The sequence below is a fragment of the Epinephelus fuscoguttatus genome, linkage group LG7, assembly GCF_011397635.1.
Source record: "Epinephelus fuscoguttatus linkage group LG7, E.fuscoguttatus.final_Chr_v1".
NCBI lineage: Eukaryota > Metazoa > Chordata > Actinopteri > Perciformes > Serranidae > Epinephelus > Epinephelus fuscoguttatus.
Window position 1 is genome coordinate 45208348 of NC_064758.1, and position 16244 is coordinate 45224591.

The following is a 16244-nucleotide window of genomic DNA, read 5'->3' on the forward strand; positions in this document are numbered from 1 at the left end:
GACGTCACAGCCGCCTCCGGTACTTAATTTTTTAAATGACTTCATTATACAAACACATTAATAAAAAATAAAGACATGCTAGGTCCTAGTTACATCTGTTTAATGCATCAGCTCGTTTATATAAATATGTTTATATACATTCATCTATAGTATTGTTATTGTTATTATTATTATATCATGTATAAATATGTTTGTAACAGGAGAACAGGTTTGTTTTCTTTAAATATTTTTGACAATTGTTAAAGAAAACAAAATTACACCATTTATTGCAGCCAGAAACTGTAAAAATGGATTTTGAAATTTTCAACGGTCCTTGGACACATCACTTGAGATGAAAATAAAAGTTTATCATCACTTTATTCTGTCTCATTTAAAATGTGTCCAAAAATAAACCGTTTGCACGACAAGAGTGAAAAACTGACACTTTTTCAACTCCAGAATTTCATCTTCAGCTTTTAACTTTCAAACATCATCCTCCAGTCACTCAGGGAGGGTAAAGGACAAATATTTGTGGCTTCGGCAAAAGTAAAGCAAACAAACAAAAATAGAGCCACACCCTCCTCCTCTGATAAGTAAAGAACAGTCCCTAAATGAAAAGATGTGCAGCTCATCTCAGAAATAACTAATAAAGCTTTTTAGAACAGAAGCTCTTTATTGTTACTTTACTTTAATAAGCTTTATTTAAACAGGGTTAAAGTGACACTGACGATCATCTGGACGGAGCAGTGAGTGACAACAACCCCGCCCACATTTAAGAGGACTGTGTGAACAGACCGAGGGTCTAGGTACCATGTCTGAAGGCTTACTGCTGGTTCCTAAAGGCCTGTTCCCACCAAACCCTTTCAGTCCAGCACCTTTGGAACCAGCAGTAAGCCTTCAGACATGGTACCTAGACCCTCGGTCTGTTCACACAGTCCTCTTAAATGTGGGCGGGGCTGTTGTCACTCACTGCTCCATATGAACACATGAATATAAAGCCCACTTGCTGCCATTAGTTGAGAAATATAAACATTGTAGTTCTTGTTGTCCAGTAAAACTGCAGCTCCTGTTTACTGCCATTTGTTCACAGGAAGTCTCGACCTCTCCAATATGGCGTTACCACTGATTAACAATCCAGCAGCCAATGAGGCGTCTGTGTTTCTGTATCTGTGTTCTTTTCTTTCCAGCTGAGATTCACTCTGACTGAATCTTCACACAGACACGTGTTCATGTGTACATCACAGTCTCTCTGGCCAATCAGCAGCCGGTGTCTCTCTAGCTGGCAGCTGATTGGACGGTGTGTGTCCGGGGCCGTTTGCTCGGCGGCTGCTCTGATTGGTCAACGTCTCTGAATCCCTCCGAGGTGATCTGGTATTGGACGGTGGCCGCCTTATGATCTGGAGATTTAAAGATGTCTGCCAGCCGCTGTGACCCCGACCAGTGGAGGAGGAGCCTGATGGTGGGGGCGTGGCCCCAGCTCTCTCCGAGGGCGGGGACCAGCTGCGATTGGCTACCCTGCAGCCGGGTGGTCATCTGGTTGGTCATTACTACAGCGATGTTATGGGTGGTTGCCATGGTGATGAGTTGCTGGGCGAGGCCGCTGAGGAGGCGCGTCCTCTGCGACAGCTCGTCAAAGTGCTGCCGGAACGGGAAGGCCACGCTGTCGATCACCAGGAGGCGGACCCTCGGGTGGTCAGACAGGAAGTCAGGCAACAGGTGGAGCTCGGCGAGCAGCTCCACGTAGTCATGGCAACGTACCTGAGAGAGGTGAGACAGACAGCCAATCAGAATCATTATAACCTGCTGCTGTGCGGTGACATGACTGTGACAGGACTCTGTTACCATGACGACCTGCCATCATTACCAGGAACATGTTGGACAGGATGGTTTCCACTGTGAAGTCCCCCATGGCGGCTCGCTGCTCGTCGTCTTCGACCAATAAGGAGCAGTGTCGTACAGCGGCAGCGGCGATATCGATGACTCTCTGAAGCAGGAAGCTTCCCTCGGTGTCGATGTAGACCACCTGACCTCCGACGCCCCCGAAACACTGAGGGACCTGAACGTCCACCGCCAGCTGCAGGCTGAGAGGATGATGTCATCAATAAAGATCGTCTCTAACTTCACTGATTATCAGCTGATAGAGTGCGTGCATGCGTGCGTGCGTGCGTGCGTGTGTCTCTGACCACAGCTGGGTTTTTCCGACTCCTGGAGCTCCACAGATTTCAGTAGTTTTCCCAACAGGAAGTCCTCCTCCGAGAATGGCATCCAGCTGAGATGAGAACGTAATGATGCTCCTCAGCTCCTCCTCCTTCTGCAGGAGCTCCAGAGCTGTCAGAGAAGCCAACGCTCCTTCTCCCCCAACTCCTCCTCCTGCTGCTGCTGTTGCTTCATCGCCTCCTCCTCCCTCCCTCCTCACAGCCTGCAGCACCTCCAGCGCCTCCTGCTGGGACAGACTGGCCTCTGCAACACAAAACATTCAACCCTCTTTAATCCACAGTGACATCCAATAATAATCAGTGTTTGTAGAGCAGCAGCAGCAGCACACAGTCAGTGTGGTCAGTGTGACCTTTATTATGATATTATTGCATCATAGTTAGATGTGGAGAAGTATAAAGCGGCAGACAGGTTAAAGTACAAGTACCTCAAAAAGCACATAAGTACTGTAGTTAAGTAAATGTACTTAGTTACTCTCTACTACTGATCTTCACCTGTTTGTTGTTTATGTCAGTCACGAAACAAGGATTTTAAAATCGGGACATGATGATGAGTTTGGAGACAGACAGAAACGGACACACAGATTAATTCGGAGATATTTTGTACCTTTGCTGAGCTGCAGCGGTTTGAGGTGCAGCAGGTCTGCGGTGAACTGGAAACCAGCCGTGACCAGTTTCATCTTCACACTGGGACTCAGAGACAAACTGGACACCGACCTCTGCATCTTCCAACTGCTAACGTTAGCTTCCGCTTCAAAACATCCCGCAATGACAGTTTTCCCAGCATGCCGTTCAGCTTAGACCAGCTTCCGGTCGGACTTTTCACAGTAAGAGTTGTTGGAGCTGATAAACAATAATGTTTAGTTTCCTGTGAGAGGTTTTTGTGTCAGACAGTTAGACGTTCATCCTCCTCCAAGGTGTCTACAATCGCTTAAGTATTTTTCATATTTTATTTATTTAATTTACTGTTTAATTCCACTCCGAGTGAATTTTATTTCCCTCCAACCTTCCATATCACATCTGTCTCCAGTCTGGTGGAGAGTGTGAATATTTTACTATTGTCAATTTGACTGCCTGGAAGTAAGCTAAATATTTAAAACTACAGTATTGGAATCGACTTGTTTTTATTGTTTATTTTTAGTAAGGCAATACAATGTAAACAACCCAACAACCAGGTTTGCTTAAATCGTCATCTAAAATGTAACTCTGAATCAAATGTGATTTATGGATAAAATCAAACAGATGAACAGGCCGATGTGTTAAAACGGAGCAGTTATAGAAACAGGTGATGCTCCTAAACACTTTATATAAAGCGTATACAGTTAAATTAAGGGAGTGTTCATAACGTGTGAGGGGGGAGGGGGAGATATGTCAAATCATTTTTTAGGGAGGTGCTTATGTTTTTTATTTATTTATTTATTTATTTTTTGTCGTGAAAAACTTTGGTAATTTTGGCAATTTTTAGAGAAGAAGAAAGGCATGTTTTCTTTAGAATTTTTTTTAAAGCCCAAATTACACAATTGATCACATCCAGAAACTGCAAAACAAAAATTATTGTTGGATTTTCAAATTTCCGACTGTCCTTGGACACAACATGCTTCTGCCAGAAAAACCAATAACCAAATCTGTGCTTCAAATATTGATATTTTGTGAAAATCACTTTATTCTACGTCTCATTAAAAAGGGAGGGTCAATGAATACATGAATTAAATTAATTAAAAAAAAAACTGAAGTCATAAGTGAAGAACAGTCTCTACTTTTTATAGATAAATGTATCTGTGAATAACTGTCACAGCTTTGTTTTTATTTATTTTTTAAAATTCTCACATCTTATTATTTCAGAGGAGTTTCCAATAATCAGTGAATATTTATTACTGTCACAGTTCACCTAGGATCATGTTTTCTGCACATCACCACCCTCCGCCTCAGTGTCCCCGAGTAAACTGACAAACACACCAAAGCAAACACCACATTATATGTATTTATATACATAAACAAACGTATTTAACTTTTAATAAGCCGAACAGTAACTGCACTATTTTTAGTTCCCAAGGTCTTATTTTGAAGGGTTAACCGGAAGCTGTGTATCAGCAGAGTTTTGATACGCGACGCTCGCTTTCGTCATTGAGACGCGACAAACGTTCCGCACGTGTGTGTTAGCGGTGTCGATGAGGATTTTAAAGTCAAACTGAAGGTGAGATTGTTTGTTGTTATTGTGATGAACACAGTGTGTGTTTATATTAAACTCTTCCTCCAGCTGTTGGTTAATTCACTGATCTCAGGTCTGTTTCAGCTGGTTCAGCTTCAGAGTAGAAACACTGCACAGCGACATGAAGTCACAGCAGTTAGTGACGTGACGACGTGTAAAGAGTTTTCTTTTAACCTGCCTCCATCACCATGGTAACCGATCCTCACCTGGTCAGGGTCAGGTTCCTTTAGTCAATAATCGATTTATAATCGATCCTCAGCTGAGGGAATACGTCATTAATGCCAACATGAGTAGTGGCACCCAGCAGAGCCTCAGCTACAGTAACATGCTGCCACTTCTCTGAAGTTTTGTTAGTAAATAACAACAATCTACAGTTATTAACTTTGGTCAGAGGCAGCGACAGGAAATGGTTACTCACAGAAAATAAAAATATATAATGAAGTTTGTGTTGGACACACGAGACATCTGCAGCGATCCCAAAAACAGAACCTGAAATCAGCAGCGTCCACAAACTTTTGTCCATTTGTCATGAACGATGAAGGAAAACCTCAGAGTGAATCTGTCTGTCTGTAGAGAGATGGAGAGGAGGGAGGAAGAGGAGGAGGAGAGGAAGACTACGGCTCAGACAGAGGTGGAGGCTCCAGAGAGAGGAGGTGATGATGAAGAGGAGGAGGAGGCTGCAGAGAGAGGTGATGATGATGATGAAGATGGGGATGAAGAGGAGGAGGAGAAGGCTGCAGAGAGAGGAGGTGATGAGGAGGAGGAGGAGGAGGATGGTGATAAAGATGCTGCAGGGATGAAGAAGGCTAAACAGAAATCTGTCAGAGTGACTTCCTGTCCAGACAGGAAGTGTGTTCCAGGGATCATCTACCTGGGTCACATTCCTCCGAGGCTCCGCCCCAAACACCTGAGGAACATGTTGTCCGTGTACGGAGAGGTCGGACGCGTCTTCCTTCAGCCGGAGGGTACTTCCTGTACAAATACACAACAACAACACACACATATACACATATATACACACCCTGTCTCCTTCTGTTCTTGCCTCCTTCTGTCCTCATTTCCTTCTGTCCTCGTCTCCTCTGTCCTCATCTCCTTCTGTCCTCATCTCCTTCTGTCCTCATCTCCTTCTGTCCTCATCTCCTCTGTCCTCGTCTCCTTCTGTCCTCGTCTCCTTCTGTCCTCGTCTCCTCTGTCCTCATCTCCTTCTGTCCTCATCTCCTTCTGTCCTCGTCTCCTCTGTCCTCGTGTCCTCTGTCCTCATCTCCTTCTGTCCTCATCTCCTCTGTCCTCATCTCCTTCTGTCCTCATCTCCTCTGTCCTCATCTCCTTCTGTCCTCGTCTCCTCTGTCCTCATCTCCTTCTGTCCTCGTCTCCTTCTGTCCTCGTCTCCTCTGTCCTCGTGTCCTCTGTCCTCATCTCCTTCTGTCCTCATCTCCTCTGTCCTCATCTCCTTCTGTCCTCATCTCCTCTGTCCTCGTCTCCTCTGTCCTCGTCTCCTTCTGTCCTCATCTTCTCTGTCCTCATCTCCTTCTGTCCTCATGTTCTCCGTCCTCGTCTCCTCTGTCCTCATCTCCTTCTGTCCTCGTCTTCTCTGTCCTCATCTCCTTCTGTCATCATCTCCTCTGTCCTCGTCTCCTTCTGTCCTTGTCTCCTTCTGTCCTCGTCTCCTCTATTCTCGTCTCCTTCTGTCCTCGTCTCCTTCTGTCCTCGTCTTCTCTGTCCTCGTCTCCTTCTGTCCTCGTCTTCTCTGTCCTCGTCTCCTCTGTCCTCGTCTTCTCTGTCCTCATCTCCTCTGTCCTCGTCTCCTTCTGTCCTTGTCTCCTTCTGTCCTCGTCTCCTCTGTCCTCATCTCCTCTGTCCTCGTCTCTTTCTGTCCTTGTCTCCTTCTGTCCTCGTCTCCTCTGTCCTCGTCTCCTCTGTCCTTATCTCCTTCTGTCCTCATCTTCTCTGTCCTCATCTCCTTCTGTCCTCGTCTCCTCTGTCCTCGTCTCCTTCTGTCCTCGTCTCCTTCTGTCCTCGTCTTCTCTGTCCTCATCTCCTTCTGTCCTCATGTCCTCTGTCCTCGTCTCCTTCTGTCCTCATCTCTTCTGTCCTCATCTTCTTCTGTCCTCGTCTTCTCTGTCCTCATCTCCTCTGTCCTCATCTCCTCTGTCCTCGTCTCCTTCTGTCCTCGTCTCCTTCTGTCCTCGTCTCCTCTGTCCTTGTCTCCTTCTCTCCTCATCTCCTTCTGTCCTCGTCTCCTTCTGTCCTCATGTCCTCTGTCCTCGTCTCCTTCTGTCCTCGTCTCCTCTGTCCTCATCTCCTTCTGTCCTCGTCTTCTCTGTCCTCATGTCTTTCTGTCCTCGTCTCCTTCTGTCCTCGTCTCCTCTGTCCTCGTCTCCTCTGTCCTCATCTCCTCTGTCCTCGTCTCCTCTGTCCTCGTCTCCTCTGTCCTCATGTCCTCTGTCCTCGTCTCCTTCTGTCCTCGTCTCCTCTGTCCTCATCTCCTTCTGTCCTCGTCTTCTCTGTCCTCATCTCTTTCTGTCCTCGTCTCCTTCTGTCCTCGTCTCCTCTGTCCTCATCTCCTCTGTCCTCGTCTCCTTCTGTCCTTGTCTCCCTCTGTCCTCGTCTTCTCTGTCCTCATCTCTTTCTGTCCTCGTCTCCTTCTGTCCTCGTCTCCTCTGTCCTTATCTCCTTCTGTCCTCATCTCCTCTCTCCTTCTGTCCTCGTCTCCTTCTGTCCTCGTCTCCTCTGTCCTTATCTCCTTCTGTCCTCATCTCCTCTCTCCTTCTGTCCTCATCTCCTCTGTCCTCGTCTCCCTCTGTCCTCGTCTCCTCTGTCCTCATCTCCTTCTGTCCTCATCTCCTCTGTCCTCATCTCCTCTGTCCTCGTCTCCTCTGTCCTCAGACAGTTTGTAGCTTCCTGTTTACTGATCAGTGAACTATTGGTCCTCAGATGGACAGGTGAGGAGGAGGAAGAAGAAGTCGGGGTTGAGGAGGTGTGACTTCACTGAAGGGTGGGTGGAGTTTCGAGATAAACGTGTGGCGAAGAAAGTGGCCTCGTCTCTCCACAACACGCCGATGGGAAGCAGGAAACGCCAGCGCTTCTCCTCCGACCTCTGGTGCATCAAGGTACAGTCCGCCCGGCAACAGCTGACATCACAGTTACGTCACACATCCTGATTATTTCACCTGAGCGAGGACTGTAGCTGAGACTGACCGTGTCTGTAACTTCCCGAAACACTCTGACATCACACCCACCTCACACTGCGATTGGTCAGCTGTGCAGGCTTCTGCCTCACCTGGTGTTAATGGTGTGACATCACAGGCGGTACAGTCTGTCCTCCACGGCTTCACTGGTCCACTGCTGTGATGTCACACAGCAGGAAGCAGGTGACCATGAGGACTATCTTTAGTCCGGCTTTGATGTCACACTGTCACCAATCTATGTCCTGTCTGTCTGTCTCTCTGTCTGTCTGTCTCTCTGTCTGTAGTACCTGCACAGGTTCCAGTGGACTCACCTGAGCGAGCGGCTGGCCTACGAGCAGACGGTTCTCCAGCAGAGACTCAGGACTGAAGTGTCTCAGGCAAAGAGAGAAACAAACTTCTACCTGAACAACGTGGATAAGAGCGCTCACCTGGACAAGCTGAGGAGGAAGAGACAGAGAGACGGACAACAGGTAAACTCACCTGTTCTTCATACAGCCCAGTATCACAGATGCGTCTCCACGTCTGTACAGTGTGTTCAGAGTGTGACGGCGTCTGTCCTCACATCAAATCTGTCCAACATGTTAGACACAGAGGGGGGACACTCTTCAGGACGGACACACAGGAAGTAGCTGTCTCGTGTTTGTAGTAAAACTTTATTTGTCTCCTTCAGGTGGACGACAGGACGTGGGACTTCACTCAGCGTCAGACGGAGGAGGAGATCCAGATGAAGAAGAAGAAGAGGAAAGACACCGTTTCCCAGAAGCACCTGGACAAGGCCCGCCTCATACAGCAGAAGAGCCAATCGAACGTCTCGCTGTTAGCCAAGATATTCAACTCCAGCCAACAAGAGTAACAGCAGACGGACAGCTGATTGGCTGTTGGACAAGATTGTTTCCATGGAAACAGGAAGCGGATTGTAAAGAACTGGTGCTGACATGCCCACATTCCCCAACCAATCACAGGCCAGTCTCAGCAGGGGGCGGGGCCATCTGAGTTCTGTTCCCACCTACTGATCTTTTCCAGCCTTCTGTACCTGCCTTAAAGAGCTCATGAGTCTCATCAGTCTTAGTTATTACCTCTCTGATTCGTCAGTTACAGATCACCAGTTTCACAGTGTCTGTCTGACATCCTCATCTTTTACCTGTGCAGGTGCTCATCCTGTCACCACACCTTCACATCTCTCTGTATAAAATGTTGTAAATAAATCTACAATCATGTGACAGACGTAATAACTCAGGTTTTTGTTGAAATGAAATCTGTTTTTATGGAAAGTTTCTTTCAGAGCAGGCGTGGACGAATGGACCAGAGAGCACAGCAACCTGACTGATATAATCAAACTGGAAATTAGAGGCCGTACACAAATTCAGCCATTATCTACTCACCCATATGCCGAGGGAGGCTCAGGTGACGTTTTAGAGTCCTCACATCACTTGCGGAGATCCAAGGGGAGAGGAGGTAGCAACACACCTGTGCTGCACAATGAGGCTACAAACAGAGTTTAAATGAGGTTTTTCCAAACAACTTTTTATGTCGGGGCTTCAGGACACTTGGATCACTACGGATGAGCAGTATGGAGATATTTTGTGGTTTCAATTATGTGTTTATGGACGTTTGAATCTGGGGCGCCGTCAGCCTCCATTAGGTGGAGTTGTGTTGCTTTGTTTTTTTGGTTTTTGTTTGCTTTATTAAATTTTGCCTCTCCCTGAGATCTTTTTCCTTCAGCCTCCCTGAGTGACATGTGGTAAATGCCTGACCTTCCCTCCATCATTAATCAGTTAATAGGGACTGTTTGTTATTCAGGTGAGGTGTGCAGCATCTGTCACCATGGCGATGGAGCCAGGTTAGAGAGAGGCTCTTTAGACTCAACCGTACGTCACCAAAATGACCTGGCCCAGCATCGGCCTGACCTCGGCGGGGTCATGTCCGGTTGCGGGGTTCCAGCTGCAGATGCTGCCATCGTAGGACACCTCAGTAACAAACTGATGTCACTTCCTGGTTCAGTCCTCTGCTGCATCAACAGACACCATCTCCCATCATGCATTAAACCTGACTGCTGCCTCAACACAGACTTAGTGTCACCATGGATTATCCACAGGCTGCCGTTCACACAGAAAGCCTGGTTTAATTCTACAGCACGTTGCGGAAACAAGGTGATCCACCAAACATCAGAGTCATTCAGACAAAGTGTAAAGAAACATGATAACAGCATGAGGGAGCTGGAGGATAGAAATTTAATTAAAACAAAACTACGACAATCAAAGTTACAGTGCAGCGTAAGAAATGAACAAATATTTGATTTAATAAAAGGCAGCAGGAAACAGAGAAGTCTTCGTTTAAAAGCGGTGAGAGCTTTAAAATGCTGCTTCTGTGATTAGTCTGGACTCTGAGGACACAAAGCAGACCTGTAGAGACCTGTCCCAGACCTGTAGAGACCTGACCTGCAGAGACCTGTCCCAGACCTGTAGAGACCTGACCTGCAGAGACCTGTCCCAGACCTGCAGAGACCTGTCCCAGACCTGTAGAGACCTGACCTGCAGAGACCTGTCCCAGACCTGCAGAGACCTGACCTGCAGAGACCTGTCCCAGACCTGCAGAGACCTGTCCCAGACCTGTAGAGACCTGACCTGCAGAGACCTGTCCCAGACCTGCAGAGACCTGTCCCAGACCTGCAAAGACCTGACCTGCAGAGACCTGACCTGCAGAGACCTGTCCCAAACCTGCAGAGACCTGACCTGCAGAGACCTGACCTGCAGAGACCTGTCCCAGACCTGTAGAGACCTGACCTGCAGAGACCTGTCCCAGACCTGTAGAGACCTGACCTGCAGAGACCTGTCCCAGACCTGTAGAGACCTGACCTGCAGAAACCTGTCCCAAACCTGCAGAGACCTGTCCCAGACCTGCAGAGACCTGTCCCAGACCTGCAGAGACCTGTCCCAAACCTGCAGAGACCTGACCTGCAGAGACCTGTCCCAGACCTGTAGAGACCTGACCTGCAGAGACCTGTCCCAGACCTGTAGAGACCTGTCCCAAACCTGCAGAGACCTGTCCCAGACCTGTAGAGACCTGTCCCAAACCTGCAGAGACCTGACCTGCAGAGACCTGTCCCAGACCTACAGAGACCTGACCTGCAGAGACCTGACCTGCAGAGACCAGACCTGTAGAGACCTGTCCCAGACCTACAGAGACCTGACCTGCAGAGACCAGACCTGTAGAGACCTGTCCCAGACCTGCAGAGACCAGACCTGTAGAGACCTGTCCCAGACCTGCAGAGACCTGACCTGCAGAGACCTGTCCCAGACCTACAGAGACCTGACCTGCAGAGACCAGACCTGTAGAGACCTGTCCCAGACCTGTAGAGACCTGTCCCAGACCTGCAGAGACCTGACCTGCAGAGACATGCCAGGTCATCTGCAGATAAACACATGTTGTCCTTTGATATGTTTGAGCAGCACAGAGTCTGTGATCATATTAATGTGGTTATTAAAGTTCAGCTCTGAGTATGGACTCAGAGCTCTGTGTGTGTGTTTGTGTGTGTGTGTGAAGATCAAAGTGAGTTTACACATGAGGAGGTAAACACTGAACACCTGTCTGACATCTGAACAGGTGAACAGTCATGACTCACAGTCACCAGCAGAGGTCACTATCGGATTGCTATACTCTGAGATCACACACACACACACACACACACACGCAGCAACATGTCCATGTGCATGTCTTAATTAGACACACCGACAGACAGACAGACAGACAGTCAGTCAGACAGACAGGTCCTCAGTCCTCCTCTGACCGGAGGAGCAGCAGGAGGTGAACCCAAACTTTCCCCGGGAGCAGCAGCGGAGCGTTTGACCGGAGCAGAGCGGCGGCCGTGAGGAGCTGAGCGGGTCCAGGAGTGAGCTCGGACCGGGAGGAGACGGGACTCCGCTCCGGTGAGTTCCACACACAACTGAACTGGTTTATATTCAGCTGCTGTTTGAAACCAGTGACTTCAAACTGGACTGATGTCACACACTGATCCAAATTTTAGTTGTTGATGTGACGTCACATTTAATTAAAAAACAACAACAACAACAACAAAACATTCTGAAGTAATTTAAACAAACTGATGAGTTTATTGATTATATCGATCCGATATTCACTGAGCTGGACTCTGTGTCAGTTTTGATTTATTACAGATCAACAGGAAATCAATCCACAGCTGATTTTAGATTTAATATCAATCATTCGTACACATTTCCATCCTCTCTTGTGTCAGAGTTTAATTGATTATTGATTAACAGAAAATCAATTAACAGCTGATTTAGACGTCTTAATCATCGATTGAGTTTTACATCACAGTAAACTGAAGACATTTAAAAACGTCACTTTCGGCATTTTTTTATTCTAAAAGATGTTTTACAAACATTTATTGATCAATCTGCAGATCAATCACTAATAAAACTGCTATATTTCTTATTTATTAGATCAATGAATAATAGATATATATTCATTTTTTAAATTTAATATATATGAAGAAGTAAATAAATACAGACAAAAACACAACAAATTTGATAAATATATCTTTAATAAATATATATACATATTAATATTACATATTGATTTTACTTATTATTTATCACAACGATTAATATAAATACATATTTATTGAAAATATAAAATATATATGAATAAATAAATAAACAAATACATACACACTCACAGAGACAATAAACATATATTTAATATATAATAAATCTATGTCTATATTTTCATATATATATTCAAAATATATATATAAGTATTAATGTTAAATATATTTATATTACTTGTTATTTATTACATTACTATGACACTGTGCATGTTGTTGTTCTTTTACTGATTCTCCTCATGTTTCTATATTTTCTAGATTATTTTTCATGGTTTGTTCAGAAATAATAATTTAAAATTTAAAAACACCTCTGATTCACTGTGACTTTACAGAGAGCGGCTGTGACAGAAAATAACAGCTACTTAGAGAAAATCTAACTTTTCAATAATCATTCAGCTCTTACTGATTTATCTTTCACAGTGTTTTATTATTATTATTATTATTATTATTATAACTAACATGCATTCATCAGAACAGTTGGCACAGTCATAGAAGCAGAAGTCAACCAAACTGTGAATCATATTTCATTACTTTCCCACAAAATCCATGGACTCTTCTCTCGTTCATCCTCCACCTCCTGTAAAACACTATGTAAAACACTGTGTAAAACACTGTGTAAAACACTGTGTAAAACACTATGTAAAACACTGTGTAAAACACTATGTAAAACACTATGTAAAACACTGTGTATCTGCAGCACAGTTTTAACGGTAACGCTTTAAAAACCCTTAAAAAATTCAAGACAGAGTGACGGTAAATTCTGTGCACTTCTGCAGGACACATATTGAAATGTATTAAAAAATCCCAGCATATTTTCTTTTACAATAAATTGAATATTAATAAATCCAAACTGGAATCCCACCAAGGTGTCCTGTTTTTAGTTTCAGTTTGTAACATGAATCATATGTAACATAACTGAGATGTGACCCTGTCGTTCCTTCGGTGTAATAATGAGTATATGTGAAACACTGGGCAGCGTCTTCTGTGCTGAGCCTCAGTATTCACCTGCTGTGTGGTTTTTACAGTGTGTCAGAGGGTTTGTACGTTTTAAAAACTGTTCACACACAAACTGAACAGAAGTTGCCGTCATTCTATCTTCAAAGTGTCTCCAACAGTTTCTAAAACAGCGTGTCAGCATTTTAGAAACTGTGCTGCAGATCAGTGTTTTACAGGAGGTGGAGGATGAACGAGAGAAGAGTTCGTGGATATTGGAAAATGCATTTTGTGTATAAGTAATGAAACATGATTCACAGTTTGGTCGGCTTTAGTTTCACTGTCTGTATGAAAAGTTTAGTCCGATAAATGTTGGTAATGATGATTTAAAAAAAAAAAAAATGACAAATGACTAGAAATAATTTTAAAGTCCGTCTGCCTTTGAATTCAGAACCTCCATCCAGTAACTGCTTGTCCCATAGTTCTCTGATCTGAAATACTCTACAGGCTTTAAGTGTAATTCCACATTTACTGGTGAGGGCCAGAGCACCACGCCGTGCAAGGACCCTCTTGAAATTGAAGGACTTATTATTATCAGTATTCCTAGAAATAAATCTCTCGTTTGAGGGTCTGAAGACGCTCAAAAATTCATGAAATTTTGCGCACTTATCAGAAGTGGTGGAAATTCTGATATTATATGTGTCTTGCACTCTGGTTTCAAAAAATGTCTCAGTAACGCCCCCTACAAACTTTCAACGATGCACCTGTTGTTTTTATTTTCAGTTGCCATCAAACATCCATCAATCCTGAGGCCAATAAAGTCAAAAGTCAATAAAGAGAGCAGATAATTAGACCTGAAATTAAACAAAAGAAACCGTTTTCAGTATTTCTGTGTTTAATATATGAACATGACAAGTTTTAATTAACCCTTTTAATCCCATTTTTTTCCCCCAGACATAAAACTGTCCAAATCATCTGTCATCTGACTCTTTTGACATAATCAGTTATTATTCTTTAAAATGTTCATGGAACAGGTGAAAAAGTGTTTTATGATTGGTCGCAATAGCGATCGGTGGGATACTGCGTTGTATCTTCCATTTATTGACCGAATTAACGTAATCTCCTCCGCAGTCATCAAAATACTGATCTGTCCCACCACATTTGAAACTCTGTCACTGGCAGTTCCACAGCTTTACCACTTGAATGCTCTATCATATTCAGACTACTTTACATATCAAAAACCCTTCTACATACATATATCACCACTTTGTCAGTGGCCTTTTATGTTAATATATGACGTGCTGCATTCTGCGTCTGCTGTTGACGTTCCAGGATGCACTACCAACACCAGGACATCAACAAAAGCACGTGGTTAGCTTTAGAATAAAACATCTTGGTTTGGCATTTGGGAAGGAAACACTCAGCTCCTGGGTGAAAGTCCAGGGTTTGTTGGACCCATCCACCACTCCTGCCCTCCTTATATGGACTTTCCTGCTTCTTAAGCAGGAGCGGTTGTGAGCATTTATACTTGTGCGGTGGTGTGTCTGTGTCACTCTGCAGTTACACCTCCAGAACACTAGTTGGCAGCTGTGAAGTGCTGTAACGTTTAGTTGATTCAAAACACACATTAAACACACGTTAAACACACATTAAACACACATTAAATACACATTAAATATACATAGAACACACATAGAACACATTAAACACACATCAAACACACATCAAATGCACATTAAACACACATCAAACGCACATTAAACACACATTAAATATACATAGAACACACATAGAACACATTAAACACACATCAAACACACATCAAACGCACATTAAACACACATTAAACACACATCAAATACACATTAAACACACATCAAACGCACATTAAACACACATTAAACACACATCAAACACACATCAAACGCACATTAAACGCAAGTCAAACACACTTTAAACACACATCAAACACACAAACACAATTCAAACGCACATTAAACACACATCAAACACGCATTAAACACACATTAAACATGGCACAAATCAGCTTCACTATAACTCGCAGCATTCACAGACAAACACTTGTCTTTATCCGGACACATTTTCCCCACAAATACAACATGCTAACGTTATTAGCACAAGTCTGTGGCATTTTACATTGTATACATTAGCCTGGCGATGAGCACAGATTTCCTCTGCCCATATGAAGCCAGGATAAATCACGCACAAGACTTAAAATTATATTTTGTGGAGGCTTTATTGTCTTCACAATTAATTGTTTCTTATCTGTGAAATGAAAGTAAATCAAAGCTTTGTTTCCACTGAGGGAAATGGTTTCAGCTTACAGAGACAGACAGGAGGTCTGTGAACGATGTGTAGTTACATTTCTGGGGAGGTGCACATCAGGCTACGGCATCAGTTCAAAGCAGAAGTATAAATTCAGTCTTATGTATTGTGTAGCAAAGCTGAGTAATTGCACACGCACATATCAACATCAGACACCTTTAAGATAATGTGTACCAAAAACCTCTTTCCTGTCTTGAAGTTAACACTCTACTAACCTTTTGTTTGGCTTCGATCCTCGTCTCATGGTACAACCAGGAAGTAAACAGCTCTGGTCGTGTGACAGTTTACACTAAACATGTGACACTGCACATGTTTCATTAAGACTCTTTATTATTTCAATATTTGCTGGAAATACATTAATGTATCATTCGGTAAAAAAAAATTTGAGCCTTTTAACTGATGGATGGATGGATGGATGGATGGATGGGTGGATGGATGGATGGATGTCTCCTCAGGTGTAAGAAGCAGGATGCACAGTCTCCCCTGAACGTCACCTCAGTATGACATCATCAGGCCCCACATCCTCCCCCCTCCATCTCCACCACTGTCATCATCACATCTTCTTCTGGACTGGATGGGCACCTCATCAGTCCTCACTATGGTCCCGCCTCCTGCTGTCTCTCTGGCTCTGGATTGGTGGACAGGTGGTACAGGTGAGTGACCTGCACCATGTTTCACTTCCAAGACTCCATTATTTCAATATTTGCTGGACATACACTTAATGTATCATTGTTAAAATTCCACGCCCGTGA

The 16244-nt window shown here is 44.3% G+C and overlaps 2 protein-coding genes across 2 annotated transcripts; one reads left to right on the top strand and one right to left on the bottom strand.

The window, feature by feature from the left end:
• Window positions 1–936: 936 nt before the first annotated feature.
• Window positions 937–3432, bottom strand: rad51c (RAD51 paralog C). The gene is made up of 4 exons (XM_049580290.1): window positions 2800–3432; window positions 2163–2439; window positions 1844–2060; window positions 937–1737 (listed from the first exon to the last, which is right to left on the bottom strand). Exons 1-4 carry the CDS (start codon window positions 2915–2917, stop codon window positions 1255–1257), a joined length of 1095 nt encoding a protein of 364 aa, XP_049436247.1. The 5' UTR covers window positions 2918–3432; the 3' UTR covers window positions 937–1254.
• Window positions 3433–4302: 870 nt separating this feature from the next.
• On the top strand, window positions 4303–9295 carry abt1 (activator of basal transcription 1). The gene is made up of 5 exons (XM_049580294.1): window positions 4303–4386; window positions 4975–5366; window positions 7336–7511; window positions 7874–8059; window positions 8260–9295. The coding sequence occupies exons 2-5, from the start codon at window positions 4979–4981 to the stop codon at window positions 8440–8442; spliced, it is 933 nt and encodes a 310-aa protein (XP_049436251.1). The 5' UTR covers window positions 4303–4386; window positions 4975–4978; the 3' UTR covers window positions 8443–9295.
• The last annotated feature ends 6949 nt before the right edge of the window (window positions 9296–16244 follow it).